General features: G+C 68.8%; 4 protein-coding genes across 4 annotated transcripts; 2 read left to right on the top strand and 2 right to left on the bottom strand.

Annotated features, from left to right (window-relative positions):
• Positions 1-1,406: 1,406 nt before the first annotated feature.
• MINDY1 (MINDY lysine 48 deubiquitinase 1) lies at positions 1,407-3,839 on the bottom strand. The gene is made up of 9 exons (XM_088535565.1): positions 3,702-3,839; positions 3,486-3,543; positions 2,964-3,028; positions 2,586-2,744; positions 2,266-2,368; positions 2,044-2,186; positions 1,778-1,954; positions 1,571-1,696; positions 1,407-1,487 (listed from the first exon to the last, which is right to left on the bottom strand). The coding sequence occupies exons 1-9, from the start codon at positions 3,726-3,728 to the stop codon at positions 1,407-1,409; spliced, it is 939 nt and encodes a 312-aa protein (XP_088391691.1). The 5' UTR covers positions 3,729-3,839.
• A 2,884-nt stretch (positions 3,840-6,723) lies between these two features.
• PRUNE1 (prune exopolyphosphatase 1) lies at positions 6,724-9,157 on the top strand. The gene is made up of 8 exons (XM_088535555.1): positions 6,724-6,762; positions 7,305-7,409; positions 7,480-7,685; positions 7,881-8,059; positions 8,129-8,287; positions 8,394-8,488; positions 8,561-8,719; positions 8,827-9,157. The coding sequence occupies exons 1-8, from the start codon at positions 6,724-6,726 to the stop codon at positions 9,148-9,150; spliced, it is 1,266 nt and encodes a 421-aa protein (XP_088391681.1). The 3' UTR covers positions 9,151-9,157.
• Positions 9,158-10,382: 1,225 nt separating this feature from the next.
• CDC42SE1 (CDC42 small effector 1) lies at positions 10,383-11,393 on the bottom strand. The gene is made up of 4 exons (XM_088535568.1): positions 11,246-11,393; positions 11,037-11,147; positions 10,620-10,692; positions 10,383-10,481 (listed from the first exon to the last, which is right to left on the bottom strand). Exons 1-3 carry the CDS (start codon positions 11,297-11,299, stop codon positions 10,621-10,623), a joined length of 237 nt encoding a protein of 78 aa, XP_088391694.1. The 5' UTR covers positions 11,300-11,393; the 3' UTR covers positions 10,383-10,481; position 10,620.
• Positions 11,394-14,748: 3,355 nt separating this feature from the next.
• Positions 14,749-15,010, top strand: MLLT11 (MLLT11 transcription factor 7 cofactor). Its single transcript, XM_010220445.2, has one exon. The coding sequence runs from the start codon at positions 14,750-14,752 to the stop codon at positions 15,005-15,007; it is 258 nt and encodes an 85-aa protein (XP_010218747.2). The 5' UTR covers position 14,749; the 3' UTR covers positions 15,008-15,010.
• Positions 15,011-16,420: the final 1,410 nt, after the last annotated feature.

The raw sequence follows: 16,420 nt of genomic DNA, 5'->3' as shown, positions 1-16,420 counted from the left end.
TCCCCCCCCCCCCGCCCCGGGCCAGGCCCTGCCCGGCCCCGCCCCGGCCGCAAAAATGGCGAGAAACGGGGCACGGGAAGGAGGAACGCGACGAGCGGCCGCGCGGCGGGGCGGGAGCGGGGCGGGCAGCGCGTCCCGCCGCCTCAGAGCTGCCGCTGCCGCCGCCGCCTCAGAGCTGCCGCCGCCGCCGCCTCAGCGCGTCCCGCCGCCCCGGGCCGCTCCCGCCGCCGCGCGGCCCCGCTGCGACCCCCCCGCCCCGCCCCTTCCCCCGGCGCTGGGGCCGGGACCCGCCGGTGCGGGGGCTCCGCGCTGCCGCCCCCCCCCGTCACTCACGCGCCGCCGCCGCCGCCGCCCGGAGCCGCCGCCGCCGCTGGCGCCGCCCCCCGCGCGCCCCGCGCCAGGCCGCGGGCGGGGTGACGTCACCGCCAACACCGCCCGCCCGCGGCGCCCAAGCGGGAGCAATCGCCCGCCGAGACACCGATGGGGGCGCGCGGCCAGGGGGCGGGGCGACGGGAGGGGCGGGGCGACGGGAGGGGGCGGGGCCGAGGTGGGATGGGGGCGGGGCGTGGGCGGATGGCGGGAGCTGTAGAGGCGGGGGTGGCTGCCGGGGCCCCCCAGACCCACTATGAGCTCGGTACCGCCCTATGGACACCCCTGCACACCCCTGTACCCCCTATGGACACCCCTAAACACAACCCTATATCCTGCTACACACCTCCACACACACCCCTGTACCCCCCTACACACCCCCGCCCACACCTATACCCCTCACACACACTCCTATGCCCCTATTGTACACCCCCATACAGAGCCCTATACCTCCCACGCACCCCCATACCTGCTCACGCACCCCCATACACCTCCTGCACCCCCTGCACCCCCTGCCCCCCATGGCGCCACTGCAGCCGGGTTCCCCGGTCCCCTCTGCCCCCTGGGCCCCCTCATATGCCAGTGGCCGCCACGAGCCCACGGGACACGGTGGCATGGGACAAAGTGTCTTTATTTGCACAGGGCTAAGGCAGCGCAAGGGGCCCTGCGGGCGCCCATATCCCCGGGGTGTCCCCATGGGTGGAGGGGACCTGCCCCAAGGGTTCCCATTGCTCCAGAGGGACGGGGGCCTCAGGGGACACCCCTCACTCTGGTGGGGGGGGGGACAAGCCCCATTTAAGGCCACTGGAAAGATCTGGGGAGCCGGGAGGTGGCTGGGGATGGCCCCCCACACCATGTCCCTCCCCAGCCCCCCTCCACCCTGTCCCCAGGGTCCCCACGGACCGGGACAGGAGCACAGAGAGGTGCTGCCCCCCAGGGGGGTCCCCGGTCCCCCGTGAGCACCCCCAGCCTTGCAGCTCCCTGCAGAGGGTGTCACCGCGGGGAGGTGACGCGGCGGGTGCCACCCCGCGCTGTCCTCACAGCAGCACACAGTCCGTGTCCGCCTTGGGCCGCTGCCTCCGCTCTGCGGCCGCGCGGGTGCCCGGCGGCGCGCGGCCCTGCGGGACAGAGCAGGGGCTGGGAGGCCACCGGGTCCCCGCGGCGGCCACCCCGGGGCTGGGGACGCGGCGAGAGCCGGTACCTGCGCGGGCGCCGGGCGCTGCTGCTGATACTCCTCGTGCTGCAGCTGCCGGGCGAGCTCCAGGTCGCTGAGCGCCGACGGGCCCTGGCCCTGCTCCTGCTGCAAGGACAGGGCCATCCTGTAGTCCTGGGGACAGCGGAGAGGCGCGGAGGGGCTCAGCGCCCGCGCAGGGGACGCCCCGCGCGCCCCCTCCCCGCCGGCCCCGACCTGGTCCACGTGGCTGTGCGGGTGCTGCGGGGCGGCCGCGGCGCTGCCCAGCGCCGGGCTCAGGTGGAAGTGGGTGTCGCAGAAGCAGCTGTCGCCGTCCACGGTGTGCAGGCTCTCCCACACCACCGCCTCCTCCTGCAGGAAGCCCTGGTCCGTCACCAGCAGGTACAGGTGGCCCTAGAGAGAGGGGACAGGGGACACCGGTCCTGCTGCCGAGGAAGCGGCGACCTCCACGCTGGAGTCCCCCGCGGACGCTGCCCCCCAACCTTGTGCTTGATCATGGTGCTGAAGTGGTTGTTGCGGAAGAAGACGCTCAGCTCCCCCTCCTTGACGGCGGCCGTGAGCTCGCAGAGCCCGTGGTACGTGAGCTGCGAGGCCGTGGCCTCCAGGAACTGCTCCGCGACGAGGCCTGCGTGGGAACGGCCTCAGCGGGAGCCGCGGGCGCCGCCGGAGCCGGAGCCCGAGCGGGGCGGCCGCGGCGCCGGTACCTTCGGTCACCAGGCTGGAGTCCCCCGAGTGCTTGCACGTGATGATCTTCTCCACCAGCTGGTTGTAGCTGAGCTTGCCCACGGCCTGCGCCACGTCGGGGCTCTGCGGACGGGCAGGGACGGAGCGGGGCCGGGCTGAGCCCATGGCGTCCCGCACACGGAGCAGCCCCGCGTCCCCCCGCATGAGCTGCGCTTTGTGGCACCTCCGGGACACCCGAGCACGTCCGCATCTTCCCAGCCCCGGGAGGGCAGCCAGGGCCACACGCGTCCCCAGAGAGGCCCCTCCAGGCAGGTCACGGCTCCTCCGCGGGGCTGCTCACCTGTGGGTCCACCAGCCAGCCGTGGTAGAGCGGCACATTGAGCAGGTCGAACACGATGCACTCGGGCGTGTACTCGAAGTCCGAGACGCCCGTGAAGCGCACGTTGACGTCCAGCCCCGTCGCCAGCTTGGGCAGCACCATCATGGTGTCGTTGACGTTCTGCAGGGGACAGCAGCAGGGCCTGCTTGGGAACCAGGAACCCCAGACTTGTGTCCCAGCCCCTCATCCCCTGGTTCTGCAGCTCCCCTGCATGGGGCAGTGCTGGGCACAAAGGGCACGTTTGAGGTGGACCGTTTTTTGGCAACTTGTGGCACTCTGTCCCCCAAAGCAGCAGACAAGCAGGTCTGTCGGCCTGCCACTATTCCTGCTGTTCCTCACCTGCTGGAAGTTCAGCTGCAGCCCTTCCGATTGCTCCTGGGGTCTGATGGACAAGATGCAGTCCCCTTCAACAGAGCGAACGTGGCAATGAGTGCCGGCACCTTCCCGACCTCTCCGCCTCCTCCCCAGCCCCAGCTGAGCTCTCTGCCCCAGGGAGCAGGGAAACGGAGGCACAGGAGGGTGCCCGGGATCCAAACCTGCTGCCTCCACACCCCAGCATCTGCCCTCCCCCTGCTCTGGCCATCCCACCGCTGCCACACAAGGGATCTGGTCCATCTTGGAGCCCGGCTCCAAGTCCTCCTCCTCACACGCAGGACGGGAACGTGTCTTTGCAGGCTAAGTACCAGGAGCGGGAGGTTCGGGGCTGGAGAGCAGGGGAGGAAGGGCAGAGATCCCCATGGCTGAGAAAGAAGGGACAGACCTGCAAGCAGGGCAGCGCGTTGGAGACCCTGCCCCGTGGGTCCCCGTTCCCGGGAGCGCGCAGGGACGTGGGGCAGGTGGCACCGCGCGGCCCCAGCTCACCCAAATGCGCCATCAGCTCATCCGACGTGACCACCTCCTTCTGCGGGGGCAGCTTCACCTGGCAGCACAAGAGATGGGGACTGTTAGCCCAGCCAAACGGCTGGCCTGGTTCCACCTGAGCATCCCGAGCTGTGTCCCAGGACAGCCATGAGGACATGGACAGTCCTGCTGGGGGTTACAGGGGACAGAACGTGCCCAGCACCCCGCGCCGCTCACCTTCCACTGCAAGAGGAGGATGTTCATGATGGCCAGGAGCGGGCAGGGCCCGTTCTCGCTCTGCGTGATCACGGGAGTCCGCTCGCCCTTCCACGTGATCCACTTCACGCAGTAGAAATCCGGCTCGGGCTCGCGGGACGGGGACGGGCCCTTGGCGGACTCGGCCACCGGCTGCGCAGCCGCGGCCACCGCGCTGGACACAGGGGCCTCTGCGGCCGCTCGGCCGCTCCCGGTTGCGGGGCTCTCACGGGCGCCTCTGGCCGTCCTGCTCTCCTCTCCTGTCATCCCGCTGTCCTCTCCTGTCATCCTGCTGTCCTCTCCAGCCTTCCCGCTCTCCTCTCTGGCTGTCCCGCTCTCCTCTCCGGCCGTCCCGCTGTCCTCTTCCGGCCGTCCCGCTGTCCTCTCCGGCCGTCCCGCTCTCCTCTCTCGCCGTCCCACTCCCGGCGTTGCTCACGGAGAGCAGGTCCAGAGCGCGGTGCAGCTGCCCCGGGCTGGCCGGTGCGGCCCCGTCCTGCCCATCGTGGCCGTCCTGGGCAGCGCTCGGCATCGCTTCCCTCTCAGCCACCTCCTTGAGCCCCGCAGGGACCGGGGGGATTTCAGGGATGGTCCCGTCGCTGCTGGCACCTTCCCCTGTCACCAGGACAGGCTGCTGGGGCTCCATGGTGTCCGTCCCGCCGGGGCTGGCCGGTCCCTCCTGCTCCTCTCCCTTCCTGGGAGCAGGCTCTGTGTCACCTCAGAGGGTCAGAAACTCTCCGGGAGCAGCCAGGAATGGTTGCATCCTACATCCCTCCCTTCCGAGAAGAAGGAAACACAGGTATTTCAAGACAGATACACACATTGGTCCAGATCCTTCATTGAGAGTGACTTGTTTAGCCAAAGCTAAGCGTGGGGGATGTTTTTCCCCTCCCTTTAGACTCAAGTAAATAAGCAAAACTAAAACATATCTGAGAATCCATCTCCGAAAGACTCTCAAGGCAGATTTTAAAGGGCCTCTTTATTAAAGGCCGAGTCCTGCTCCTACAGGCTGTGGCTCCCGCAGTCGCAGCTGCAGCCTAAGCTGCCTCACTCAGAGATCTTCTTATTCCTTAAGCCTTATCCCTCTGCCTCCTCCCGCCTTCCCAGCCCTCTCCTAAGCTCACAGGTGGAATCCAAGCCGGGAGCAGCCCCTGGGTGCTGCAGACGGGCGGACACCCTTGGAAGCACCTGCATTTCCAGCAGGACTCGGTCGAGGCTCGAGGGCAGAGCTGCCGCGGGCTCCCCTGGCCTCAGGTTTAACCTTAGCCCCTCCGCTGGGATTTGCTTAGGAAAGAAAATGCAAAAGGAAGGCAAGTAGCTTCCCATTACCAAAAATAAAGCAATCCCAAAAGGACAGCACCGCAAAGGTGAAGTTTTAACAAGCTTTAACATCGCTGGGGCGAGAAAGGGGCGTCTGCGGCTTTGGAGCCAGCCTGGAAGCCTCTGGAGCCACCTTCGGAGCTGCCACGGCCTCTGCCTTACACAAAAATGATTCACAGGTAGGAAGCAGGAAAAAACTCCACCAAAACAGCCCGCAAATGCACTCATCTCCAGCAGGAGCATAAAAACAGGGAGGAATTTGGGCCTGGAGCCAGGAGAGCACTTAAACACCCGCTGTGACTCGGAGAAGGAAGGAGCATCGGGCCCCGGTTAAGCGCACGCTTAAGTGCTCGCCTGGACGGAGGCCTCAGGAGCTGCCCCAGCAGGTGCCGATCCCCACCTTGCCCTGCACCGAATGGGAATACGGAGAGAGACATCGGGAGGAAAGGGGGGAAGGAGGAGGCAGGGAATGAACCCAGGAGCAGGAGGAGGAGCGCGAAGGAGCGCGGCGCGGGCGGGACGGCGGCTCCCCCATCCTGCCCAACCGGCTGCGGAAGCCCCGGGGCTGCGGCGCGGCCCCGCACCCCGTCCCGGTACCTGCGTCTCCTTGAGAAGCCGCGATGGGAGCTCCAAATCCCCCTCTTTTTGCTCCTTTTTCCACGTGCCGCCGCTGCCTCTTCGGGGCTGCTTCGCTCGTCACCTGTTCGCCAAGAGGTGACGCTCGGCCACGGGGACAGGGCCGCTCTCCAGAGGGGACCCTCGGCAGGGCTCCCCGCCGGCCGGCGCGGCGGTGTCCCCGGAGGAGCCGTCCCGCGTCGCGGTGACGCCCCGCAGCGCGCCAGGACACCCCAACGCGTCACCGTCACCAACAACCGGCGCAGCCCGACCGACCTGTTGCCACCTCAGCCTCCCCGCGGGGACGGGGACGGGGATGGGGACGGTTTGGGGCTGCCCGCGCGCCGGGTTCCCCCCCGGACACAGCCCAGAAACGGGGGCGCTTTGGGGAAGGAGCAGGGAAGACCCTCTCCCGCCGCACCCCAAAGCGCCCGTTCTGTCCCCAAAACACGCGGGGCACCCCCGGCTGAGCACGCCGCGCTCATCGCACCCCGCCGCCGCGCTCACCTCGCCGCCCCCATGGCGCCTCGCCGCTGTCTCCTCCCTTCCCTTTTCCCCCTTTTTCCCCGTTTTTCCCCCGTTTTCCCGCAGGCCCCGCCGCCGTCCCCGGCGCTGGAGCTTCCGCGGCGGCTCCGCCGGGGGCGGGCCCGGCGCGGGGGGCGGGCGGAGGCCGGCGGGGCGGGACCGAACGGGCCGCTCCGCTTGGGGCCCTTTTTTTGGCCTTTTTAAAAATCTTTTTCCCCGTAATTTTGACTCCCGGGCCGGGCCCGCAGGTCCCCGCGCTCGGCCGGGCCGCCCCGCTGTCCCCTGTCGCTGTCCCCGGGCCGGGCGGGCCGCGCGGAGGGGACGTGCCCAGGCCCAGGCCGCGCGGGGGGCGGCACCGGCGCTGCCGGGCGGTACCGGGGGGCATCGGGCGGTACCGAGGGTGCCGGCTGGCACCAGCGGGCACCGGGCGGTACCGGGTGGCACCGGGCGGTACCGGGCGGCACCAGCGGGCACCGGGCGGTACCGGGTGGCACCAGGAACACCGGGCGGTACCGGGCGGTACCGGGGGGCGGGCGGGGCCGCCGCCATGGAGCGGTTCTTGGAGGGGCGCCGGGCCGCCCTGCAGGTACCGGGGGTCGCGGTGCTGGGGGGGCGCGGGGAGGGGGTCGGGGTGCTGCAGTGGGGGGCAATGGACGGGGCGGGGGGCGCAGGGGGGTCCCGGAGGCTCTAGGGGGTGCTGGAAAGTTGCAGGGGGGATGGGGGTGCAGGGGGGTGCAAGGGGGTGCAAGGGGCACTGGGGGGAGCTGGGGGCTGCAGGGGTGCTGGGGGGTGCGACGGCGATGGGTTCATCCCTCCCCACCCTAAATGTGACCCCTGAGCCTGTCCCTCAGCGTCCCCCGGCACCAGGGTCCCCGCGGCCCCGGCTGGAGCTGCCGGCACCCCTGGCCTCTCCTTGGGGGGCCGCTCGGCTCCAGCATCCAGATGTGACCCCAAAAGGGGACCCCGAAAGGTCCCCAGAGGCAGCGCCGAGCGCGGCCCTGTGTTCTCCGCTTCTGCTTCGGGGGAATAAACACCCCAAACTGGGTCATGCAACCAAAGAGCCGTCCCCACCGCGGGGCCCGCGGGTAGGGCGTCCCCGGGAGCTGCCGCTGTCCCCCCTGTCCCCAGGAGCACGTGCAGCGGCAGCAGGAGGTGCACGTGGTGATGGGCAACGAGGCCTGCGACCTGGACTCGGCCGTGTCCGCGCTGGCCATGGCCTATTTCCTGGCCAAGGTGAGTCCGGCTCCAGCGGGAGGGTTTTCGGTGCGGGTCGCGCCGGGTGACACCGCCGTCCCCTCCGCAGACGTCGCCGACCAGCAAAGCCGCCTTCGTGCCCGTGCTCAACATCCCGCGCGCGGACCTGGCGCTGCGCACCGAGACGCTGGCCCTGCTGCGGCGGCTGCGCCTGCCCGACGCCGCCCTCGTCTGCCGCGACGAGGTCGACCTGGCCGCGCTGCACCGCGCCGGGCTGCTCTCCCTCACGCTGGTCGACCACCACGTCCTGCCCAGGTGGGTGCGAGGTGACGTGGGGACGGTGGGACAGCTCCCAGCCCGTGTTGCCACCCATGTTTGAGGGCGCAACTGTGGCTTGGGGTGGGTGGAATCTGTCCCTTTCCCGCCCAGGGTGTTTTAAGGCTGGAGGGAGAGGAGCACGGCGGGGTGCCAGGTTCTGCCCGGCGCTCACGGTGCCGTCTGGGCCCACAGGGCTGACGCGGCCCTGGAGGAGGCGGTCGTGGAGGTCCTGGACCACCGGCCGCTGGAGCGGGCGCCGCGCTGCCGCGTCACGGCCGAGCCCGTGGGCTCCTGCGCCACGCTGGTGACGGAGCGCATCGCGCAGGGCCCGCCGGGCGTGCTGGACGCGCCGACGGCCGCGCTGCTGCACGGTGAGCGCGCGCGGACCCGCTGCGGGCCACGGCGCGGGCCAGCGCCGCGCTCAGCGCCCGACCCCGCAGGCACCATCCTGCTGGACTGCGTGAACCTGAGCCCCGCGGCCGGCAAGGTGACGCCACGGGACACGGCCTGCGTCGCCCTGCTCGAGGCCCGCTTCCCCGAGCTGCCCCAGCGCGACGCCATCTACAAGGCCTTGCAGACGGCCAAGTTCGACGTCTCAGGTGCGCCCGGCCCGCGAGCGCGGCCGCCCCGCTCCCGCAGGGACGGGGACACGTTCCCGAGGCCGGAATGTGCCCCACGGCTCCCCGGGCCCCTCCCGCCCCCCAGGCCTCACGACGGAGCAGATGCTGCGCAAGGACCTCAAGGCCATCGCCAGCGACGAGCTGGCCCTCGGCATCAGCGGCATCTACGTGGAGCTGCAGGTGAGGCCGAGGGGACGCCGAGGCGCGGGTGGCACCGCAGGGCGATGCCAGCGCCTGTCCCTGCATTCCCAGGCGTTCCTGCGCCGGCCCGGCCTGCTGCAGGACCTGGAGGCCTTCTGCGAGGCGCGGGGCTTCGCGGGGCTCGTGGCCATGACCGTGTCCTTCGACGAGCGCGGCCAGCCCTCCCGGCAGCTCGCGGTGTACAGCCCGCGCCAGGACGTGCGCGGCGCGGTGAGCGTCCCGCGCCGCGCGGCGCCGTCCCCCGCGGCACCCCGCAACGCGCCGGCCCGGCGCCGCGGCGCTGGCGCCCGCCGGACCACGCTCCGTGTCCCCCGCAGATGTGCCGGGCGCTGGAGGAGGCCACGACGCCGGCCCTGGCCCTGCAGCCGCTGCCCAGCCCCTGGCCCTGCGTGCGCGCCTACGCGCAGGGCAACGCGCTGGCCTCGCGCAAGAAGGTGCTGCCCGTCCTGCGCGCCGCGCTGGGCGCCGCGCCGCCCGCCCCCGACGACGAGCTGGCGCTGCCGCCCACGCCGGTCAACAGCCTCGTGGACGAGTGTCCCCTGGCGCAGGCCGTGCCGCCGCTCTGCCCCCAGGCCGTGTACGAGCGCGTGAGCCGCATCGCGGCCGCGCAGCCCCCGGCCTGCGGCAGCCCCCCGAAGTGACCGCGGCGCCCGGGGGGCCGGGGCAGCCCCTGTTGTCCCCTGCTCCGGCTCTCACCCCGCTCCTTCGTTATCCCCCTTGCTCGGAGCTGGAGGCCGCGGCCGGAGCCGTTCCCAGCCCACGCGGCGCCCGCCGCGGTCACGCGCGGGACGGGTTTGTTGGGCAGGCAGCTCCTGGGTGACACGGAGGGATTTAACCCGTTCTTGTCTGCTTGGGGGAGACGGGGGATGGACACCTGCTCCGTTCCCCACCATGGACGGACGGACACCCCAAGGGGGGCGGTTGGGTACGGTTTTCCGAGTAGGTTGATGATTAAATTTCCGTTTTTTCTTCCACTTTGGACTCGGGGCTCTTCTTTGGGGGCGTTTCAGAGCCACCCCGCGGTGCCAGGGGCATCTTTGGGCCCTTTTGGGCTCAAACCCCTCTGCAACCCCCGTGTTGCGCCAGGTTAAAATCAGGACTGTGGGATCTCTGGAGTTGATGGGGACAGCGACGGCAGCGACGATGGGGACAACCAGTGTGAGTGTGCAAAGGGAGCGTGCAAAGGGAGCGTGCAATGCGTGCGTGCAATGCACACGTGCAATGCACATGGAAAACGAGCCCGTACAGCCCTCGGCAGCGGCTGCCCCGTCCCCGCATTCCCGCATCCTCGCGGGCTCCGGAGGAGCCTCCAGGCCGCCCCCATCCCGCACCCCAGCTGCTGTATCAGGCGCTCGTGGCTTGGGCTCCATCGGAGCTGGGAGCTGCTCGGGCCAGCACAAGGCTTTTATTGCCGGGACCGGTTTTTCTCCGGGTATTTTCCACAGTGGGGAGCGACTTCCCACGCCACCAAGAGGGGGGAAAAGCCAGGAGCGGCCTTCCCAGCACGCTTCCCACCACAGACACCCTGGAGCTGGAGTGAGGCCCTCCTGCCGGTCGGGGCCGGTGCTGGGCGAGCTATAAAATTCCCTAGAAAAAGAAGGGAGGCGCAGGGCAGGGAGCGCGGGCCTGGCGCCGGGCCGGGCGACGCCGCGGGAGCCGCGCGGCCTCTGCTTTCCGCGCTGTTCCCGGCGCCGCTCCGGGCGTCACAGAGGTCCGGGGGAGCGTTTGGCACGAGGGCTCCTGGCGCAGTTCGGGGGGGAGGTGGCTCCGCGGGGCCGATGCTCGCGGAGCTCCGGGATGCAGGGAGCCGCTGCAGGAGCGTCGCGGGCGCGGGACGGGGCAGCAGGAAGCGCCGCGCGGCGCGGCGGGCACGGCGGCGCTGCCATAAGTTACCGGGGACCAAACGCTCGAGGGCGACTCCTGCCCCCGTCGGGGACCGGGCGTTCAAGGTCGGGCTGGAATCGCTGGGAACCTGCAATGCCCAAGAGGTGCCGGGTTACCAGGGCCCTGCACGGACGGACGGGGGGCACGGGCGGGTGAGGGGGTAGCGCTGCCTTGGCGAGCGAGGGGCTCGGGGGCACCCCGGGCACCGGCACTGCCGGGTACTCACGCTACAACACCCGGGAGCTGCTCCACGGTCGCTCCCGGCCGCCCTTGGACCTCATCTCCTGCACGGCGCCAGTCTGCGGGAGAGCACGGAGAGCCGGCACCGACTGTGAGACCCGGCACCAACCGTGAGACCCGGCACCCAACCGTGGGACCCGGCACCAACCATGAGTCCCGGCACCCAACCAGGAGACCCAACACCCCACCATGAGTCCCGTTGTGCAGCTCCAAGACCTGTCTCCCACACTCCGAACACCACCTCCCAACCATAGGACCTGTCACCTGAACCATGGGACCCAGCACCCAACCCAAGACCCGTTGCGCCCCACGAGCCCCCGCCAGCACCAAGGACGCTCCCCGCCGCCGAGGCGGGGTGCTCCTGCCCACCCCTAACACCGTCACGCGGGCACGGACGCGCTACCATGGGCAGGTCTTCGCCGACGGCCATGTCGCCGGAGCCGATGTGCGTCAAGTGCATGAAGTTCATGGGCTCCCCAATCATGGAGCGGTCGATCCGCCTCCTCCTCTTCTTCTGCAAGCAGATGAAGGCCCTTAACCCCTGCAACCTGCCCGTGGAGCCCATGTCCCCACAGACCTCGGGGGACAAACCCGGCCCTCGGAGCTACTCACAGGCTGCGGCTTCTCCACCACGCAGCAGCCCAACTTGTGCCAGAAGTCGCTCATCGTGGTGGTGGCGGCCAGCGTTCCCGCTGCGAGGGGCTGCCACCAGCACTGGGACCCCGCGTGCTGCCTCACTCCATGGGGACAGAGCCGGGGAGCCCTGAGCACCCGCTGGGGACAGCCAAGACAGCAGCTGCGGCACCTGGAGGAAGGCAACGGCATGGGGGAGTGCGGGGAGGATTCGTCCCTGGGGACGTCCCAGGGATGGTTTCCTTCACCTTGGGGATGTCCCCAAGGGTCCCCCTGCGAGCGACGCATCGTATTGGGGAGACTGAGGTGCAGCGAGATGCTCCGTCCTCGGGAACAGGGCCCGGCTCCAGTCCCGCTGCCCGGAGGCTGCGGCGGGGAGCGAATCCCAGCGCCCCGAGCGAGGCCGCTATAAATATCCCGGCCTTCCCGAAAGGGGCCGGAGGTCGAGCTCTTCCGCTCGGGCTTTAAAAGGAGACGGCGGCGGGGGGGAAGAAACAGTGGTTCTGCCCCAGGGCCCGATTCCGCCCCACATCCGCACGGGTTGGCACTGAGGTGGCATCACCCAGTGACAACTTGTCACTTCCAAACTGCCACATGCCAAAACTCCCCCGGCCAAGCAGGGACCCCCCAGCACACTCCGAGGAGGCACCGGAGAGTCCCCACGCGGCAGCGGGGTGGGTGGTGGCCCCCAGGAAGAACTGGTGCTCCCGGGGCTCCGATTCAGCACCCGGCGGGTGCCCGGGAGCAGGGGGGGGGATTTTCGTGTTTTCCCCTTGTGCCGGAAAGCAGGAAACGTCCCTTCCGCCGCGCCGGGGTGCGGAGGCCGCGGCGGCCGGGCCGGCTTCCTGCTCCGCCGAGGAGGCCCCGGCGCCTGCGCGGCCGCCCGGGAGGCTCCCGGGGCTCCCCCGGGCCCGCCCGGGACAGGGGCCCGCGGATGCTCCCGCCCCGTTTTCCCGTTGCCCATCCCGGCAGGACGGGCTCCCGGCGCTGCCGCCGCCGCCGCTGCCGCCCATCCCTGGGGCCTCGGGGCGCCCCGGGCTGCGCGAGGGGCACGGGGCGGTGCGGGCTTGTCCCGACCTGCTCTGCCGGGGAAGCAGCTCCCGATCCCCGCCGCTGCCGGCCGCGTCCGGCCCGGCCCGGCCCCGCGCCGTTCGCGAGGAAGCTGCGGCGGGACGGAGCGAACCCGCCCCCGCGGCCCTCACCGCGGCCTCGGGGCTGGGGCGGCCGGCGGCGCAAAGCGGCACCCGCGCGGGCTGCGGAGCCCGGGCGCCCCGCGCCCCGATTTACGGGTTTTGCTTTTTTTTTTTTTTTGGCGGGGGGGAGGGGGCAAATTCCCCATCCCAATTTTTCCCGGAAGCCGCCGGAGCGCGCAGCGGCGGAGCCGCCCCCCGGCCCCGTTCATCCGCCGCGCGGGAAGGACCCCCGAGCGCGACCTCAACGAGCCAGCAGCGAGGCCAAGTCCCCAACTCCCCACACCAAAAACCCTAAATGCGGCCGCCCCGGGAAGGCGCCCGCCCGGCCCAGCCCGGCCCGGCACGGCCCGGCCCGCGCACTTACGCTGCTGCCCCCCGGCCACCCGTGCAACGAGCAGTGCCCGGTCTGAGCCGCCGCCGCGCCGGGGGTCGGGCCCGCGGAGCCCCCCGCCGCTCGCAGGCCCCGCTGCCGGCGCCGCCGCTGCCTTTTCCGGCGCACGAAATGACTTCCCTGTTGGGAAACCGCGCTCTGCGTCACGGGCGGCGGGGCGGGAGGCGGGCGCCGGCCGCGCGGCGGGACCGGGGGGCTGGGGGTCCCGGTGGGGCCGGGGGTCCCGCTGGGACCGGGGGTCCCAGAGGCGCTCGGGGAGTCCCGGGGGGCCGGCAGGGCCGGCGGGGGGGGGGGGGGGGAGGAGGCGCCTTTGGTTCCTTCTCCTTCATCCTGGGTGGGATCCAGCCCAGGTCCTGAGGTTGCCGCGTCCCGCAGCATCCCGGCCTGTCCCATCCCATCCCGTCCCATCTCATTGTGGTCCATCTCGTCCCATCCCGGGGTGCCGTTATCCCACATCACCACGGCAGCACAGCCAAGGCACCAACGGGGCGAGCTGGGGCAGCGGGATGTCCCCAAAATGAGGGGGACAGAGAAGCCACCGCTCCCCTCCCGGTGCCAGCAGGAACCTTAATGCGGGGGAGAAGGGGGAGACGAGAAGGGGCCGGCCGGGCCATCCCCAAATCCCCCATGCGTGCCCCAAATCCCCTATCCACAGCCCCTGATCCCGCAGCCGCAGATCCCCCCTCTGCAGCCCAAATCCCCACCCGCGCCCCAGATCCCCCATCTGCATCCCCAGATCCCCCATCTTCATCCCCAGATCCCCCATCTGCATCCCCAGATCCCCCACCCGCGCCCCAGATCCGCCACCCGCAGCCCCCCCGCTGCCCGGGGGCAGCGCGGAGCCGCCGCCGCCCATTCGCGGCGCTCGGTGCGCGGGGGCGTCCCCGCGCGTCACGCGTGCCGCGGGGGCCGGGCGCGGGGCTGCATTGCGGAGCGGGCGCGCACAAAGCCGGGCGGCGCCGCCAGCACAAAGAGCCGCTGCCGCCGCAGGTAGGAGCCGCGGGGAAGCGGAGAGGAGCCGGGATCGCGGCGCCGGGATTTGGGGGTTTTGGGGGAGCGGCGAGCGGGAGCTGCACGGGAGCAGGGAACGGAGGTGCTCGCTGGTCCCCGCGGACGCGCCGAGGGCCATTTTCCAGAGGCACCTTTGGAACCTTTTGGTTTTTGCGTCTTTAGACGCCCCTTATTTCCACCCGCTCCGAGGTCCTGCCGGAGGGATCTGTCACCCCGAGCCCGGCGCCGCGCTCGGACACCCGGAATCCGCCCCGAGCGGGAGGCTCCGTAACCGCAGGGCTCCGTAACCCTCCTTCCCGCGGGGTGACCCGGGAGGCTCCAGGGAGCTTCGCGGAGCCCAAACCGGCCGCTCGCACCCTCGGGGCCGGGAGCAAGGAGCGGCTCCGCTGCGGGGACGCCCGGCTCATCCTGCCCAATTCCCAAGGCTGGAAAAGGGCGGAAACCCGGGGGAAAGGAGCATCTTTGGGGCTCGCGTGTGCCCATTTCTTCCCAGCGGCTCCGTGGCAGCGGTGCCAGCGCGGGCGCGGGTGACAATCCCGGTGCGGAGCAGCGTCCCGGTGCCGCCGTGACTCAGCTCCGGGGCGGCCGCCGGCCCCCGCGGCCTCTGGCTCCTACTCAATTCCATGCGGATCGGGGTGGGAGACGCGCTGCGGCACCGGGATGCAGCTTCCAGGTGCTTCCAGAGGCTCCATGCCCTCCTGACGGGGGCATGGAGCAGTGTGGGGGGATGTGGGCCTTGTGTGGGCTCTGCTTTGTGCGAAAAGAGGGAAACTGAGGCACGGAGCGGGCAGCGCAGAGTTTGGCGCTGGGGGGCAAAGCCCAAACCCAAAGCCCGTTTTGGGGGGGGGCTTCTCTCTCCGCAGTCTTTTCCTCTCGCCTCCCCCGAAGATGCTGGACACCCTGAGCAGCCAGTACGACTCCTTCATCTACTGGCGGATGCCGATCCCGCGGCTGGACGCGGCCGAGCTCGAGGGGCTGGGGCTCGCCGACGGGGCCCTCTACAAGCCCAAGGCAGCCCTGGGCAAGTGCCCCGGCGAGCGGAAGGCGGCCGAGGAGGAGGATGACACCCTGCTGCAGTTCAACAGCTTCCACTTCTGGAGGGCCCCCATCGCCAGCATCAGCCCCTTGGATTTCGATCTCATCTGAAGCCCTCCTCGCGCCCTCTCTGCAAGGCGGGCGAGGGTTTGGGGGTGTTGGTGCTGCACGTTGTCGGTTTGGGGGTTGTTTTGGGTTTTGCAGGCACGTTTTTGACATGGCAAATTAACCAGGCGGCTCCGCAGGGCTCTCCACAAAGCTGCAGCCTCTGGCTCCGCCTGTTCCCGATCTTCTTCCCTTCCCATGGGAAGTCCACGATGGTGCAAGCAGCTCCCCCAGCTAAGGGCAAATGCAAGTGGAAGGGGCAGGAATAGCCCCAGTTGTTTCAGCTCCTTCCTCTTCTGCTTTATTATTTATTTATTTATTTATTTATTTATTTATTTATTATTTAAAGACACATCTTTGTGCAAAGGGAGGAACACGGCACCTCCACTGGCTTTGGGAAGTTTCTCCCGTTTCACCCCCCACTCACCTGATCCCAGGGGTGACTCTGCCCTTGGTGGCTGGGATGTCCCGTGTCCCTTTGCGGCTGGGTGACAAGCAGAGCTGGATGACAGAGAGGAGAATTAACACGATGCCATCCTGAAATGAGAATGTCCCCGGCTGCCCACCCTCTTGTCAGCCCCTTTCAACAAAACAGTCCCCAAATGCTCCCCTGTTCACCTGGGAATGTTGCCAGATGTGGTTTTGTCTGGGGGAAGTTTTAACCTGGGGTTTCAACAGGCTCTGCTTCCTGCTGCCATTTCGAAACAGGGGAAAACGACCCCCCTGAATCATTCTTTTACGCACGTTCTTCACAGGATTGTTTTCTGGGGGGAGCCAACCTGCCGCCTTTGCTGTCCTGAGTGATCCCAAATCACCTGTTTTAAGCCAGTGGTGAAAACTGTAAACTCTATTAAGCAGAGCTGTTTGATTTCTGTGTTCCAAGCTGGGGAAACCGCAGTATTTATCATGAAACTTGAAATAAAATCATTTAAAAAAACACACATCCCTGTGGATGCTTAAGAATCCGTAACGACTGGAATCCAGCTCTTTCTGTACTTTGCCATTAAATTGTTTGAAGTCTTTCTGCTTGTGAATTGAAAGCTGAAATGAGAACATGTCGCCTTGGCCATAATGTCCGTGTTTTTTTCTTTTTTTTCCGTTGAGATGCTGGAAATGAAAAAGGACACTAAATAAAAGGCTTATTTCTGTGCCCCCTGCACCTGGTGGTCTAATGCTGTGTGCGTGCAAGGCAGCTTTGGAGGAAGAGGATTTTTTTTTTGTTTCCCTGGGAAAAATGGTTATTGTGACCCCCTCTCCCTGCCAAAAAATGTTGGGGGGATTAGGATGGCTCCACTCCAGGAATTATTCCTTCTTGCAAATGAAATGCCACTGAAACACATGGGATTCCCTCAAACATCTGCATCTTGAGCAAGTGACGTTCACCATCGGCACAACTCGATTCTAGCCCAGCTCCAAGCT

The sequence above is a fragment of the Tinamus guttatus genome, unplaced genomic scaffold (genome assembly GCF_059628265.1).
Source record: "Tinamus guttatus ecotype Peru unplaced genomic scaffold, ASM5962826v1 Tinamus_guttatus_pri_ptg000629l, whole genome shotgun sequence".
Classification (NCBI taxonomy): domain Eukaryota; kingdom Metazoa; phylum Chordata; class Aves; order Tinamiformes; family Tinamidae; genus Tinamus; species Tinamus guttatus.
The sequence above is the reverse complement of the archived record's forward strand: the minus strand, read 5'-3'. Positions and strand labels throughout refer to the sequence as shown.

Excerpts from the sequence above, each read along its gene's own strand:
- MINDY1 (XM_088535565.1), bottom strand. The coding sequence starts at position 3,728 with ATGAACATCCTCCTCTTGCAGTGGAAG. Across the intron at positions 2,187-2,265 it reads CTCCAGCCTGGTGACCGAAG|GCCTCGTCGCGGAGCAGTTC; the intron begins GTACCGGCGCCG and ends GTTCCCACGCAG. Across the intron at positions 1,488-1,570 it reads AGCGCCCGGCGCCCGCGCAG|GGCCGCGCGCCGCCGGGCAC; the intron begins GTACCGGCTCTC and ends TCTGTCCCGCAG.
- PRUNE1 (XM_088535555.1), top strand. The coding sequence starts at position 6,724 with ATGGAGCGGTTCTTGGAGGGGCGCCGGGCCGCCCTGCAG. Across the intron at positions 6,763-7,304 it reads GGCGCCGGGCCGCCCTGCAG|GAGCACGTGCAGCGGCAGCA; the intron begins GTACCGGGGGTC and ends CCCTGTCCCCAG. Across the intron at positions 7,410-7,479 it reads TGGCCTATTTCCTGGCCAAG|ACGTCGCCGACCAGCAAAGC; the intron begins GTGAGTCCGGCT and ends TCCCCTCCGCAG.
- CDC42SE1 (XM_088535568.1), bottom strand. The coding sequence starts at position 11,299 with ATGAGCGACTTCTGGCACAAGTTGGGCTGCTGCGTGGTGGAGAAGCCG. Across the intron at positions 11,148-11,245 it reads TGGTGGAGAAGCCGCAGCCT|AAGAAGAGGAGGAGGCGGAT; the intron begins GTGAGTAGCTCC and ends ATCTGCTTGCAG. Across the intron at positions 10,693-11,036 it reads TCGGCGAAGACCTGCCCATG|ACTGGCGCCGTGCAGGAGAT; the intron begins GTAGCGCGTCCG and ends GCTCTCCCGCAG.
- MLLT11 (XM_010220445.2), top strand. The coding sequence starts at position 14,750 with ATGCTGGACACCCTGAGCAGCCAGTACGACTCCTTCATCTACTGGCGG.